The 15,392-nt window shown below is 44.4% G+C and overlaps 1 protein-coding gene across 21 annotated transcripts in view; it reads right to left on the bottom strand.

The window, feature by feature from the left end:
• The window catches only part of MTMR3 (myotubularin related protein 3), a 64,488-nt gene that overhangs the window by 11,750 nt on the left and 37,346 nt on the right, over window positions 1-15,392 (bottom strand). For 12 of the 21 annotated variants that reach the window (XM_034426125.3, XM_087880475.1, XM_087880479.1 and 9 more), the window contains 7 exons: window positions 7,738-7,820; window positions 7,068-7,234; window positions 5,772-5,868; window positions 4,217-4,330; window positions 2,116-2,321; window positions 1,220-1,351; window positions 549-660 (listed from right to left, as the gene is read on the bottom strand). In XM_034426125.3, coding sequence (XP_034282016.3) covers window positions 549-660; window positions 1,220-1,351; window positions 2,116-2,321; window positions 4,217-4,330; window positions 5,772-5,868; window positions 7,068-7,234; window positions 7,738-7,820 — 911 coding nt within the window. Of the gene's footprint in view, window positions 1-548; window positions 661-1,219; window positions 1,352-2,115; window positions 2,322-4,216; window positions 4,331-5,771; window positions 5,869-7,067; window positions 7,235-7,737; window positions 7,821-11,448; window positions 11,482-15,392 lie in introns of all 21 variants that reach the window. The other 9 variants (XM_087880470.1, XM_087880469.1, XM_087880472.1 and 6 more) reach the window with 1 other exon arrangement.

The raw sequence follows: 15,392 nt of genomic DNA, 5'->3' as shown, positions 1-15,392 counted from the left end.
AGTGCGGGGGGGGGGGGGGGGGGGCAAAGGAGTCTGGGACAAAGATGCGAGACAGGTGAAAATGTTTATAGATAGTCCTCGATTTACAACAGTTTGTTTAGTGACCGTTCCAAGTTACGACAACACTGAAATAAGGGACCTATGGCCGTTTTTCAGGCTTATGACCACTGCAGCATACTCAGAGTCACGTGATCAAAATTCAGATGCTTGGCAACCGATTCATAGTTATGACTGTCGCAGCATCCCGGGGTCACGCGATTCCCTTTTGTGTCCTTCTGACAAGCAAAGTCAATGGGGAGAGCCGGATTCACTTAACAACCGTGTGACTAGGGGCTTAAGAACTGTGGCAAGAAAGGTCATAATATGGGGCAGAACTCACTTACAACTATCCTGCTTAGCAACGGCGGTTTCCAGCTCAATTGTGGTCTTATGTCAAGGACTTCAACTCCCAGAATTTCTCAGCCAGCTACTTGGGGACTTCAGTGGCCAAGATTGGAGACCTTTGTACTAAGGCAAGAAGGGAGGAGTGGGGGAGAGGGGCCGCTTACTTTCCCGGGTCCGGCATCTGCGTGCAGAGCAGCCTCAGTGACTGAAAACTCTTCCGAATAGAGTGGATGTTAGCCATTCCCATGAACACCACTTCACAGTTGGGATAATACTCTGTTCAAAAGCGGAAAAGAGAAGAGAAAGCAGCTCAGAAGAGGCCGGGATGAACCGAATCACAAGATTTACTGTGGAAACACGCTGGCAACCAATTGGGGCCCATATTTAGCCCCCCTCCTGCCTCTTGGGGACAAAACAAGGGAATCATTCTGACACAACGTAAAGGGACCATATATTTATCTCCTGCCCTGGGACTGGAGCAGTGGGCTCCATCAATAACAGTGGATCTAAATCCAATCGTTCTGATTGCCAGCAAATGAACTTGGATGCCTTCCTGGCTTCACCGGCACTGTGAGCAAATAACAATGGGGAAGTAACAGCTAAGGTGTCGGCATGGCAGCTGCCAGTTGGAGTGGATCCCAGCTCTGCCCTCTCTGGCATCAGTTGCAACAGGAAGGGGCGGGGGGAAATGTTGAGGGCAGATCCTCAACATTTTTATGGCGTTGTCCTTCTTCCTGGTCTACCTTTCTGAAGCCATCAAGGCCAAGTCCGGACATGCTCTCTGCCTCCTAGGGTGTATAAATGCATGAGCACCTAGAGACAAATTTAATCTTACCTGGACATTCACAGCCCCCTCCTTTGGCTCTGTTGGCGACTGCGGCTGTATAGGAGCGTGCATCTAAGATCAAAAGCTTCTGCGGCTGGATGGCTAAGCTTTCTGCTCCCGAAGCATTGGAAATGGAAGAATCTAGGGAAGAAACAGGCAAAACAGAGAAATAAATTACAAGGTAGCTAGCACAAACGGGGCCTCCTTCTTAACGCTCACCCATTTTATCAGTGTTTCTCCATCTCAGCTACTTTAAGATGGGTGGACTTCATGGCTGGCTGAGGAATTCTAGGAACTGAAGTCCTCCCAATTTAAAATTGCCAAGGTTGCAAGACACTGGCTTATATTAACCTGGAGTCCTCCAGATGTTCAGGGCTGCTATTTCCAGAATTCATAGTGAGCACAACCAGGGAAGCGGCAGTCCCAATGGACGTGCAGCAGGCCAATTTGGAAAAAAACTTTGTCAAAAGAGATGGTGGGAGATTTATACCTTCACACTTGCAAGATTCTGTTTGTGTAGCTTTACAATAAAGTAGAAAGTAAGAGCTGGGGTGGTGCAGGGGTTAGGGGGCAGTATTGCAGGCTAATTCTGCCAACTGCCGGCCTCCAGCAGTTCAAGCCTCACATCTGACTCAGCCTTCCATCCTTCCGAGGTCAGTAAAATGAGGACCCAGATAGTTGGGAGCAATATGCTGACTCTGTAAACCGCTTAGAAGGGGCTGGAAAGCACCGTGAAGCTGCATGTAAGTGTAAGTCTGTATATATCGCTATTGCCAAATAGCTCCTCAGGTCCTGCTTCCTGTCTGGCCTACGTGGGAAGACTGGCCTCAGTGGATGTTGGCCATTTGCATTGTGTAGACAGCTGACCTTTTGGACACAAAGCAAGGTTACCAAGTCAAGCTTACCAAACTCTGCGTCGGAGAAGTCTCCCCCATTGGAGAACTCTCGCGAGCAGTTCCCATTCACCAGTTTACCGCTGCTCGACTTGGAATCGGAGGCGCAGGCTTTGGCCACCGACTGGACAAGATGTTCATCGTCAGCATTTCTCCAGCCCCACCAGCTGACCTCAGGCTGCCCACAACGAGAAATGACCGCCCCGTTGTTCTGGTGCCTGCATGGAAACAAAAACCAATCCAGCACCATTGTAACAGGAATTAACTGCAGGTCATACGTGCACATAACAGGAACTAACTTTACTTTATTTTATTTTATTATCATTGCACAGACAAGATTATTGTAACTTTATTGTAATTGCCACAGAGATCAAACAAACAAGCACTTAGAACAGGGGCCCCCAACCTCCAGGCCATGGCCTATTCGGAACTGGGCTGCAGAAGTGGCGGGACAGTGAGTGTGTGCAGCTCCATTTGTGCAAGCAGCAGGTGAGCATATGTGCGGCTCGTGCAAATTGAGCTCTGCACTCACTTGGCCACTTTTCATGAGGAACCATCCACCCTCCGCTCCCTCGCCGAAGGAAAAGCCAAAAAGTTGGGGACCACTGACTTAAGAGCCTTAGGAAGCTCTCTGAAGAATTCCAAAGGCAGTTTAGCTTGTCTGTTTAACATGATGGCCTGTGGAACAACTCTCAATATTGGCCACCATTGTGATAAAATGCATGACAAGTTCTGTGGACACTGGCGAAGGATGCGAAGTGGTTGTCTAAATATATCTGAATACTTCGGAGGATCTGAGTTTGCTTGTTTTTTGAAAAAAAAAAAACTACCAATGAACAGCAGACCCGTAAAACATTTAAAAATATGCGAAGAGAAAGAAAAACAAAAACTAAAGACTGAATCAGCTTTTGCAGAGGAGGGCGAAATAACCCAGAGCTATCTAGAACTCCGAGGTCAGCCGACAGTAGCTGGGTTAATGCTGAGTAGCAACGTCAGCAGTTTGGATCTGCCTTTTGTTCAAAAAACGAGAGAACAACCGAGGGACTCATCTAGAGTTTACATAACCTGTGAAGGTCCGAAGTCAGTCCCCTCCTGGGCAAATGAGACCTGAGAAACATTATAATGATCCCTTGCGGACTTCTGCTCTAGGTAATAATCTGCAGAGGATAATCATCCATTTCTACAAAACGAAACGGCATTTAGTCCTGCCTCTCTGAGCCTGAATTTGGAGGAGGAATCAGAAGCTCAACAGCCTGAAAAATGTCAACGTATTTGGAAAGGGGAAAAGCTTCTCTTCTTACTTTTGCTGTGTGTCACATTGCTGCTTTTATTATAAAACTATCCTTATTTTTAACAGGATAATAGCCTGTTTGAAAGCTTTTTCTTTTCGTCTTTATAGGAATACAGATAGTCCTCGACATACAACCCACCATTGAGGCCAAAATTCCCATTACTGAGAAAGACAGTTTTTAAGTCAATTTTGCCCCATTTTAGAACCTTTCTTGACACGGTTATTAAATTAATTACTGTGGTTGTTAAGTGAATCTGGCTTCTTCAATGACTTTGCTTGTCAGGAGGTCGCAAAAGGGGATCAGATGAATAGAACAGAATAGAATACAAGGAAGAGGAGGAGGAAGCAGAATAGAATGGAATAGGAATAGGAATAGGAATAGGAATAGGAATAGAATAGAATAGAATAGAATAGAATAGAATAGAATAGAATAGAATAGAATAGAAATTTTATTGTCACTTTAAATGTACGCTAATGTACAGTGACTTTTGGACACTGCAGCCGTCATAAATCTGAACAGTTGCCAAGCAGCCAAATTTTGATCCCGTGTCCAAGGAAAGCTGCAACGGTTGTAAGCACAACGGACCGTCGTTCATTTTTTTCAATGCCGTTGTAACTTCGAACAGTCACTAAACAAAAGGTTGTTAACCCGAGGACTACCTGTATCAATCCTCTCCCTTCTATCCTCAAAGGATGTTCACTCTGACAGCAAAAGGCATCTCCCAGAAGTCTCTCCGAGATCCGGCCCTGGGATTCAGCAAACCGACCCGCAAAAATCGATCCCCTAAAGATGCCAGAAAGACGCCTCCGGGAAGGCCTGACCTGTAAACCACCACAGGGATGCGTTTCCAAGATCGGAAATTGGCCACGCTTTCCAGCTCTTTGTCCGTTATCCAGACAGGCACGATGAGTTCTTGAGGGTAGCTACTGCAGAGCCTGCGTGGAAGGGAAGAGACGAGCCACGTGTGAGCAGGCACATCCTGCCTCTCTTTCCACGCTGTGGCACACGAGAAGAGCAAGCAGCAAGGAAAATGCAGATACACAGTAAAACCAAGCACCTTTCCCCCCTCCGTTTTGGTTTTTTTGGGCTAAAACAAGAGAGGCTTGTTCACATCCTTCACTATTCAGCTTAGAACTTTGTAGGAGATGGAGGACTGATTCAGTTTTTGCTTTTTTCCCCCTCCCCCCCGGATGAGAATGAAGTTTTATTCCAGTTAGGCTTTAAGTCACAGCGATCCGTTTCAAATCTAAAAACACAACATGCGCATACAGCTGTAAAAGAGAGGGCATGGCGTGACCCTCACTGGTTCACCTAGCAAGTGCTTTTTTAAAAAAAAAAAATGCTGAATTTGCCCCACTAAAAATTAAGAAGCAAAAGGGGTAAACATAACGGCCTTGGGAAGAGGCATCTAGGGAAATGACCCACGACATCCAACTTGCTGCCCTGCATCAGAAGGCAGCACTGCAGGTTCAAAGTTTGTAAAACTGATTTAATTTTTTTTTATTTCCCACCTTTATTATTTTTATAAATAAACTCAAGGCAGCAAACATATCCAACCTATCTACCTTCTCCTATTTTCCCCACAATAACCACCCCTGTGAGGTGGGTAGGATTGACTCTGACTGGCCCAAAGTCACCCAGTTGGCTTTCATGCAGAACTAGAACTCACAGTCTCCTGATGATTGGCCCAAGGTCACCCAGCTATCTTTCATGTCTAAGGTGAGACTAGAACTCACCGTCTCCTGGTTTCTAGCCTGGTGCCTTAATCACTAGACCAAACCGGCTGTTTCTCTTTCTCAATAAATAGATGATCATTTAAAAAAAACACAAAATTTTTCTTTCCTATCCCACAGTCTTCACAGCCTCACTTCCTCAATCTCAGCAGGCAGCTTCCATTTGGGGAAAAGCAGCGATCATAACGGTTTTTCGCTGGGGTACAATAAGTTTTTTATCTAGAGTTTATTGAATAGAACTGGCTAAGCCATAACTCACTGTTAGGCTCTCATATGAATTGAAACAAAACAAAACAAACCACAGGACAGTTTAAAAGCCAAAAGCGGACTCATATGATGGTAGCTGGTGTCAAAAGTCCAGCTTTTTGAGACCAGAGAGCGATAGTTGCGTCCATCTTTTCACTGATTAGCTCATAAAAGCTTGTCAGAACACTGACAGTGGAACGCCAGGTTCCTTCGATCTGCCTTCGGAGGCATTAAAAGCTGTTCCCAAAATGTCAAGTTGCTTCAAATAATTAGCGATATTGGCATGCGATCCCAGCCAGGGCCATGTACAGCTGAAATGCCCAGAAATGTTGGGCTTTTGACGAGAGCAGATGGTTTTCTGAAGGGTAAAGCCTCCGTGATCATCTAAAGGGCTTACTTGTACTTCTCGTTGATGTTGGAGATCCGCCAGGCATTGTTCATGTCAAAACCCATCCGTTCCACTTCGTTTTTGAATCTCGACGTCACGTGCTCTCCTAGATATTGCAAGAACAGCGAGAAGCAAACAGAAACCACGCGGGTGTTTGTAGAGCGAAAGATTCCCTAATGATTGAACAATAGCAGAGCATTCCTGAACTCATCTTCACTCCTGAGTCTATTCAGAACTTTGAAAAGCTCATTAATCCTGCCTAACAGCAAACACAATGCTCCATAAAACAGAGATGTCCAACCTTGACAACTTTAAGACTGATGGACTTCCAACTCCCAGAATTCTGGAAGCTGAAATCTGAGAGTTGAAGTCCACAGGTCTTAAAATTGATGAAATTGGATATCCCTGCTGCAAATGTCTTATTTGCTCCACTGAAGAGAAGCCGAACAATCCCTGGCACGGGATAGCGCCATGTAGGAAGCACAATGCAAAGGCTAACTTGCGGCTGACGCTCCACAAGGTCAGGACCCTCATCTCGTGCACAAGCCGCTCCTCAAAGAGTCATCAACTCCAATGTGGTGCTTCAAACATTCCTTCATACCAGGGGTGTCCAATCTTGGCAAGTTGGGCTTTAGGAGCCGTGGTGGCACAGCGGTTTATGAGGACCCAGATTGTTGGGGGCAATAGGCTGCCTCTGTGAACCGCTTAGAGGGGGCTATTGCTAGTCTGTTCTACAGTCTGTCCTTTCCCACCCTATTCTCAATTCTAATCCAATTCCAATTCCATTCTGTTCTCCACGGTGGCACAATGGTTAGAATGCAGTACTTCAGGCTAATTCTGCCGACTGCTGATTGCCAGCACTTTGGCTGTTCGATCCTGACTGGCTCAAGGTTGACTCAGCCTTCCATCTTTCTGTAAAATGAGGACCCAGATTGTTGGGGGCAAGAGGCTGACTCTGTAAACCACTTAAAGAGGACTGTAAAACACTATGAAGCCGTATATAAGTCTTAAGTGCTATTGCTATTTAAGACCGGCAGACTCCAACTCCCAGAATTCCCCAGCCAGGAGCAAATGGTGATCACATGACCATTTCGATCATGTGGCTGTTGGGAGACTGCAATGGTTGTAAACCTGAGACCAGTCATAATTCACATTTTTTTAGCGTGGATGTAACTTTGAATGGTTGCTAAAGGGATGGTTGTAACTGGAGGACTGCCTGTAGTGTACCAGGTAACGGTGGTTGTAAAAACAAAAAACCTGTCCTAGTCCTAGCCTGTTGCTGTGCAAGCCAAAGACCCATCGTACCTGGGCGGCACAAATCGCCATGTTGCTCCTTTTCACTGGCGTAGACCTCCATGCACCAGGCATGGTAAGCAAAAGAGAAAACGTCCTCTATCTTTGAGGGGGGGCGGATGGCGTTGTTCAGCCGCTTCAGCCACTCTTGACACTGCTCAAAAGTGGAGAACTGGCACCTGCCAAAAAAAATAACAATAAAAACCCATGCAAAAGCCCTTCACAAATATGATGCAGCTGACGGATGAAATGAGAGGCTAAGGGTCAGAGCAGACCAGAAGGCTTAACCTTCAGGAAGAGCTTATTTTATAAATAATCATGTGCTGTTCATTATGACCTGCACACTGATTTCCTGACAGGTCAGAGGTCTCCAAACTTGGCAACTTTGAAGACTTGTGGACTCCAACTCCCAGAATTCTCCCAGAATTCCCCAGGCAGGCAGCAGATAAATTTAACAAATACATAAATGAGCCATTATTTCTGACATCCCAATGCCATCCACTGCTGAATTAAAACTTTTGAGATGATTCTGCCAGTATTTTGCTGGTACCACAAAAGTGCTGTTAAGGGGTAATTTGTAATGATTAAAAAAAGGCAGTTGTATTCATTTTAGGGAGGGGAGGCCTCACTTGCCATTAACTAACATGAAATACGGACTGTGTTGTGCAGGGACCGTACACACCTGATCACTTTGCAATCTTTGCAAGTCAAGTGAAGCTGGAAAATATCCCGACATTCCACGCTTTCTACGAGCTGCAATGGAACCTGTGACGGAAAAGGTGACATAGTTTTACTCCGAAAGGCTAACACCCATTTTCTCACAAGGATTTAGCAGACAGCTGGAGCCCTGGAATGAAACATTACTCATGCTGTCAATTACTGGTAGCATTTCCCTCCCTTTATATACGAGTATCCTACGTTAAGTCATGAAGCAAAGCGATGACATAATATGGCACGTAGACGCATTTCTCATTTCGATCTAAAATTCCACCTTGAGGAAATGGTGTTGCGTTCAACTCTACTGTAAAACTCGCCAACATTTTAGTTCGTGTCTCTGAAATTTGGCCGTAAGGAATGAGGACAGTTGACGCACAAATGTCTGTGGAGATTCTCAATCATTCAGGTCACGGGTGTCCCAAAAGTGCTTTTCCAAAAGGCAACTGGACTTTCTCTGGGTTTTTTTTTTTTTCCCCCTTGAAAAGATTTCATTCTCATCCAAGAAGGGTCGAAGGTGCCTTCGCAACCAACAACTGTCTTCCTTAAACAGCTCTTGCTTCACTAACTTTCAAAATTACTCTGAGAACTCTAACGAAGCCTAACTACGCATGAGGAAGAGACTCAAGTGTTTTAGAAATTAGGAAGGTGGCTTGCAAAACTTCCCCACGTTCAAGTCTGGCTTGACTTCCCCAAAGACTTAAAAAGAGTGTCCAGGCTCACACAGGTCACGGTGCCTTCGTTACGCTGACAACTAGGAGGAGCTTCAGGAGGAGCACCAATTAACGGATTCTGAGTGGGAGGCAAATTCTCCACACCCATAACATGGGCTAAAGTAGATAAATTAGGTAGAACTTAAATGTAACCTTATTAAATATACCCCATCAAATTAAAAACCAAACAACACAATGCCGTCGCACATGGCCTGGGAATCAAAAGCATTCAAAAACCAAAATGGGCCCAATTATAGATAGTCCTCAACTTACGACCACAATTGGGATCCAAATTTCAGTTACTAAGTGCTGCAGCCATGTGACCAAACTCCATTTTACAACCATGTTTACCCACAGTCGTTAAGTGAATCACCACGGCTGCTAAATGAACTGCATAGTTGCTAAGTAAATCAGGTTGCTTGTTGAAAGCCAGCTGGGGACGGTCAAGGTTGCCAAGCGACCGAATTCCTTATCACATGGCATGTGTGTGTGTGTGTGTGTGTGTGTGTGTGTGTGTGTGTGTGTGTGTGTAGTGCAATGGTCATAACTTCGAGCTGGTCATTTTTTCTCCTGAAGCTGTCATAACTTCAAACCATTAAAAGGCTACCTGTAATCGAATAGAGAAGTCACAGAAATTCTGACCACCAAGGTTGAAGGAATTACCAATTTTTGGAAAGGAGGGAGAGAGAGAAAGAGAGCCGGCTGCCAAGTGGCCAAATTTTGATCACTTGACCACGGAGAGGCTGCAAACGTCGTAACTTTGAAAAATGGTCACGAATTGCCTTTTTCAAGGCTGTTGTAACTTTGAACCATTGCTAAGCAAACGATTATAAGTGGAGGATTACCTGTGTTAGAATTTATGGACCAATTGGATGTCTTGGGAAGGCTGTCCCACCGAGAGCCACGAAGGGCTTTAAAAGTGAATTATATCTAGAAGTCAAAGGCCTCGTATGTTTCACTAAACTAAATATTCTAGTTTTCTCTTGCCTTCTTCTTCCTACTGGCTCTTTGTTTCCTTTTTGACACTTACAGCCCCCTCAGTTGTCACTTCCTCTGCTCCTTCTCTCCATCTGTTCCGCTTTCCTTCCTTCTGAATAATTTTCTTTATGTACTTCATTACTCTCCGTAAAAATGGCGTATTTACACCCTAGGAAAGGCATGTCATGCTCCTAAGGATTCTGCCTTTCTGTCAAGCATTATATCCCATTCCCCCCAGCAATCTCCATGCTGAAAATCACCACAAAGCAAAACATACCATGCAGGTCAATAATTAGTGCCAGCCTCCAATAACATTTGCTGGAATTTTGTTAGCAAAATGCAATGTTTAATAAAACAACGAATTGACTGTTTTTTTGGGGGGGGGGGGAAGGTAAACACTTTGGAAATAGGGAATGGGAAAAGAAACAACTTCCAGGAGAAAGAACAATAAAAAAAAAGTATGCCGGGATAAAAGTGAGCAGGGGAGGGAGGGATTTTAGAAATGTATATGGGAATGACAGGAACGTGTCAAAGAGCGGAATTGAAATGGATGCTATTAATTGTCCGTGACCAAGAAAAATTGGCAAAATGGAAACCATGATTGGGAGAAAATTGAAAATAATAGGCTGCAGGGGTAGATGCTGTGACTGGAGAACAAGGAGGTGGTTTGCTTAGGAAGGCCGTTTAATATCAGTGTGAAGATTGCTTCTCTGCCCAGCAATTAGAAGGATCCTAGGAATAGCTCCTCTAAATTGGAGGGCCATACATTGGATGGGGAGAAAAATTGTAACTTTTTTTTCACTTACTGTTTTGTGCATTTAAATGTACTTTTCTACAAAGGGGTTTCTGGGTTTCAGATCTCAAGGTGGCCCCAAAAGATTACCCTCCCCTCAAAAAAAAAAAGTAGCAAGGGTGAAAGGTTGATTTAAATCAGGAATCTCCAAACTTGGTAACTTTTAAGACTTGTGGACTTCGTCTCCCATGGCTGGCTGAGGAATTCTGAGGTTGGAGACCCCTGGTTTAGGTAACAAAGCGTCTGCAAGAAAGCAACTAAGCTCAGAGAGCATCAAGGACCCCTCCCCAAAGTCACCCCTGGATGAGGCTGACGAGGTCTTCCAAAATTGAGAGGTGAGATTAATGAACAAAAAAGTGTGATGGGTATGGCAGAAGTCAGGAAGATTTGGCAAAAAGCTACGGAAAAAAATAGTTAATGATAGTGGTGCAAATTAGATTGTCCCATTTCCTTCTTTGTCTTATTTTACCGCTTTAATTTCTTTGACTCGCTATTCCTAACCACTTTTCAGTGCTCTTTGTAAGGTCGCTTCCTCCAAAAGTCAGATTGGTCCATACATTACCAATTACCTGGTTATGAATGCGCATGCACAACTAGTCAAGCTTACCCCTGGCATTTCACAGAGTATAATCTCTAGGAATGCTGATTGCCTGTAATTAAATAAACAATCTCCTACAGATATTAGAAGCTTCTGAACTGGCTGCGCACTGTGGCTGGGAAGAGTCACTTTGGGGGAAATACACGAGCAAGGGAATTAAAAAAAAAAAAAATCAAAATTAAACCAAATGGGAGAAGACAGACTGTGGTGAAGTTCAACGTCAAATCTGAGCCCTTGGAACTGAGTGAACTTATCCAAGACTTATTAGGATCAAACTCAGTTCAAGCGCATAACTTTTGAGAGCAACCTGATTTGGACAACCAAGAGAGAAGCCTCTCACATTTCATGCATGCATAAAGGATCCTCATTGAATCTAGCTGTTCCCAAAAGATGGGTGCGTCAGCCTTTCAGAGAAGCCGTCCTTCATTCCATGAGTTGGCCACTTGGTCTACGGAATCTTTTATTCAGGAGGCAACTTCATGCTCTGACATGATCCATGCATGCCTGCCTATGTCGCAAGCCACGGTCAGCACATGTTCACTGTATTCCAAGCAAAGGTGCGGCAGTACAAATGCTAAACAACAGTGTTCTACTTACTGAGATCTCATAAGCGGCAAACTTACAGACATTCTAATGAATTGCAAACAAAAGAACAAAATTAGGCGAAAACCGAAGATGGGATATAAACCTACACTGGCTAGGTAACTTAACAAACGCAAATTGAACACTGGGCCCATTAAACCTCATGTCCTGATCGGAGGGAAGCAGAATGGGATTGTGTATTTTATGGAGTTCACACCTTTTTGTGCTTACGAAGGGCAATTCATGGAAGAACACAACATATAAGCCTGTTTTTTCCCGTGGCAGTCTGCTAAAGTAAGGCTGATTAAGCCGAAGTGAATTTTGGGTTACTAATTTCTGCCTGGACAAGATGTTCTGAAGCAAAAACTCAAGAAATTCCTTCCAGCGTTACACGAAAAGAGCTGTTTTTGTGGTTTAGGGGCTAAGTCATGTCCGACTCTTCGCGACCCATAGCCCGCCAGGCTATGTTGCTGTTCTCCAATATCTCCCGGAGTTGAATCAAATTCATATTCCTCGCATTGGAGACATGATCTAAGCAACAAGGAAAGAGTCAGGGGATCCGTTTTCAATGAAGCTGCGAGATAAAAGCTAACCAAGATAATCACGCCTAATAAGGATTTCGCTTGTTAACTCCACCGATTTTTAAAAATGCTAAAAAAAGGGGAGAAGAGCTCTCCAAAGTACTGAAAACTGCAGCTGCACTACTTAGAATCAAACCATTATAAAATTAGTGAATGCAAGAGTCAGAAGGGACTAGAGAGATCATCTTAACCGATTCCCTGCTCAGTGCAAGAATCCTTCCTTGATGAAATCTCCAGCCCTATTTAAACACCTACTAGTATTTCAAAACTCTAGCAGGGAAGAGTTCCTTCCTGCTCTAGGCAGATTTAGGGTTTAATCCCCTAACCATTTTTTTTTCTATTAGGAAATTTCTTGGAATCGTCATCGGTCACCCCTGTAAGGTAGACCAGATCGAGAAACCAACTCCACAGGAAGGCTAGAACTGTATTTACTGAGATAGGCCAGTGCGTCTCAATTTCGGCAGCTTTAAGAAGTGGCTGGGGGGTGGGGGGGATTCTGGGAGCTGAAGTCCACGCGTCTTAAAAGTTACCATACCTGAGAAATACTATGACAGGGTATAGAATAATATACAGAATATTGCCACTCGGTTTCTTTTTCCTTTCCTCCCTCTTATAACCAGCTCTGGGCAGCTGTCAATCAAAAGTTAAAAGAGCAGAAAAGCCGTATCAAAACTATAAAACTAGACACATTAAAAACAACAAAGACCTGGCGCCAAGCCAACCTTCCGATCTTCAGAGTTCTATGGAAGGCTAGCCGGGTGGAGGCCTGCTGGGTTTCAGGGGGCAGGGCCTTCCGGGGGCCGCTACGGAAGAGGCTAGCTAGCTCCCCATCAGGTAGCAGTATTTAGGGGGTGTCCTTAGGGAAAGGAAGCCCTGTAGATCGGGCCTTGTTGCCACCTATTTCAAGACTCGTATTTGAATCTCCTTTCTCAAAATCTCAAGCCACCAATCCTCGTCTTGCCCAATTGCCACGGAGAACTGCTAGCACCTCTGAGGGGTCCTCTGAGCTCGGTGGTTTCCTGGCAGACGCTCCATTACTCAAACTAGAGTGAAATCATCAGTGCTCTGACGGCGTCATCCAGTTTGGGTAACAAAATGCCTTGCAAGAAAACCACCAAGCTCCAGAGAGCACCCAGGATCCCTCATTTCAACACCGGACTACAAATATTCTCCTTTATTAGTGCCACCTCTCTCCTTTTTTAAAAAATTGGGTTTTAACAATTAAACAATTCTTATTCGACTCTTGTGCATGACTGTGACCATTTACATATCATCACACTAATGTTCTCCTATACTCTTTATAATTTTACAAAATCTACTATGTTATTTCCCTTTTTTTCTACCTTCAATCCAATTATACCATTTCTCCCATATTACGTAAAAATCCGAATCCATCTGTCCTTTTCAGTTCCAATGTCATTTTATCCATCTCAGCGCAATCTAATATCTTTCTAATTATTAAATCTTCGGAGGGTATGTTTGAACTTCTCCAACATTGCGCAAACGCCAATCTTGCCGCCGTTGTCATATGTAGAATAATATATGTTGTTTTTTTTTTCATATTTCTTTTTCATTATTCCTAGAAGAAACAATTCTAGTGTATATTCTATCTGGAAGCCTGTTACTTCCTGTATGCAACTATGTATTTTCATCCAATATTTTTTTGTTTCGGAGCATAGCCACCACATGTGAAAGAAGGTACCTTGCTTTTGTCCACATGTCCAACAATTGGGGTTTAAATTTGGATATATTTTTGCCAATCTAGAGGGTGCCAAGTACCAACGGTAAAACATTTTATATTGATTTTCTTTATATTTTGCCGATCTGGTTAATTTATAATTTTTGTTCGAAATTATTTCCCAATCGTCTAGTTCGATATTATGTCCAATATTCCTAGCCCAGCCTATCATAGCTCCTTTTACTATGTCTTCAGCTCTGTCAAATTCTACTAAATAATTATAAATTTTGGTTCCACCTCTCTCCTTGTAACCAACTATCACAGCTCTCCCTAGTCTTTCCCTGACAAGCAAATAATTGGCTGCATTTGCACGAGAGCTAAAATGATCGTCACTGTGTAAATCCTGGTGGTTTAATGGAGGGGTCCAAGATGATGTGGGAACCCAGCCACTTATCTTTGTTATTTTTTGCAAACGAGGCCACATTACGCCAGTTTATGGCTTGCTTTCGGCTCGTCATGTTATAGGCACACTGCCGTATATGGTTTGTGAACCGAGGTTAGGGAATTTGGTGTGTTGCACAACCGGAGCTCTTGAACTGCTGCTGCCTTCTGCTGTAGTTGCCCGAGGTTTCTCATCGCAGTCATTCCCAGGCAATATTAAGAGTATAAATTCATTTAATATTACATAACGATCTGAGACGGTAGGCATGCCTACTCATGAGGCATTCCAAGCGCTCGCTCTCGCATAGCCGAGCAATAACTCACTTTCATGTCAGCCACAGTTGCATTCTTTATTTAGAATGCTGTCAATTGCTAAACAAACAACATTTTTGTTCCTCTGAGTTCTTTGGGAGGTTAATTTTGCAACTGACTCGCTGCACATCAAAGGTAAGAATCAGCTAAAATGAAAACAAATTCACAGCTGCAAAGGAAAGAAAGAGGTGTGTGTGTGGGGGGGGGAACCAATCCAGCCAAGTCTGAACAGGGGATATCTTTCTGTTTAATTAGAGAATTCTAGTTTATGGATTAGCATAAGCCCCACTCCCCCCCCCCAAAAAAGGGGGGGGGGAGGAAGATTGCAGATAAGTTTGGGTTATGGCTAATCATGTGAAGACAGGCCATGGAAGGTGGGGTGTAGAGATAAACCTGCCAAAACCTGGCTTAAGTTTGGTGTAGTGGTTAAGAAACCAGGAGACTGGGAGTTCTAGTCCTGCCTTAGGCATGAAAGTCAGGTGGGTGACTTCTCTTTCAGCCCAGCCCATCTCACTGAGTTATTGTCAGGGATGGGATTCAGCCGGTTCGGACAAACCAGATGTTAATTTTAATCCGGTTTGCCAAACCGGTTGTTGCAAAGACTAGCTGACCCCACCCCTGACTCTCCATGCAGCTGTTTTGGATGCCAGATGGTATCCAAAATGGTAAGTGCAGGGGCTGCGCGGAGGCACTGGGAGGGTGAAAAACGGGCCTACTGGAAGTCCAGAAATGGGTGCGTTCCCAGCCTCTGGAGGAAAGCCTCTGGAGCCTGGGGAGGGCGAAAAACAGGCCTACCAGAAGTACCGGAAGTCCAAAAACGGGTCCGTTTCTGGCCTCCGAAGGGCATCCGGAGTCTGGTGAGGGCAAAGACGCCCCCCCCACTCCGAATTCAGCAGGAAGCTAAATAGGCCACACCCACCATGGCCACGCCCACCCAGCAACCAGGC

Source organism: Pantherophis guttatus, chromosome 17 (genome assembly GCF_059756535.1).
Source record: "Pantherophis guttatus breed Tessera chromosome 17, ASM5975653v1, whole genome shotgun sequence".
In the NCBI taxonomy this organism is placed as follows: Eukaryota; Metazoa; Chordata; class Lepidosauria; order Squamata; family Colubridae; genus Pantherophis; species Pantherophis guttatus.
The sequence above is the reverse complement of the archived record's forward strand: the minus strand, read 5'-3'. Positions and strand labels throughout refer to the sequence as shown.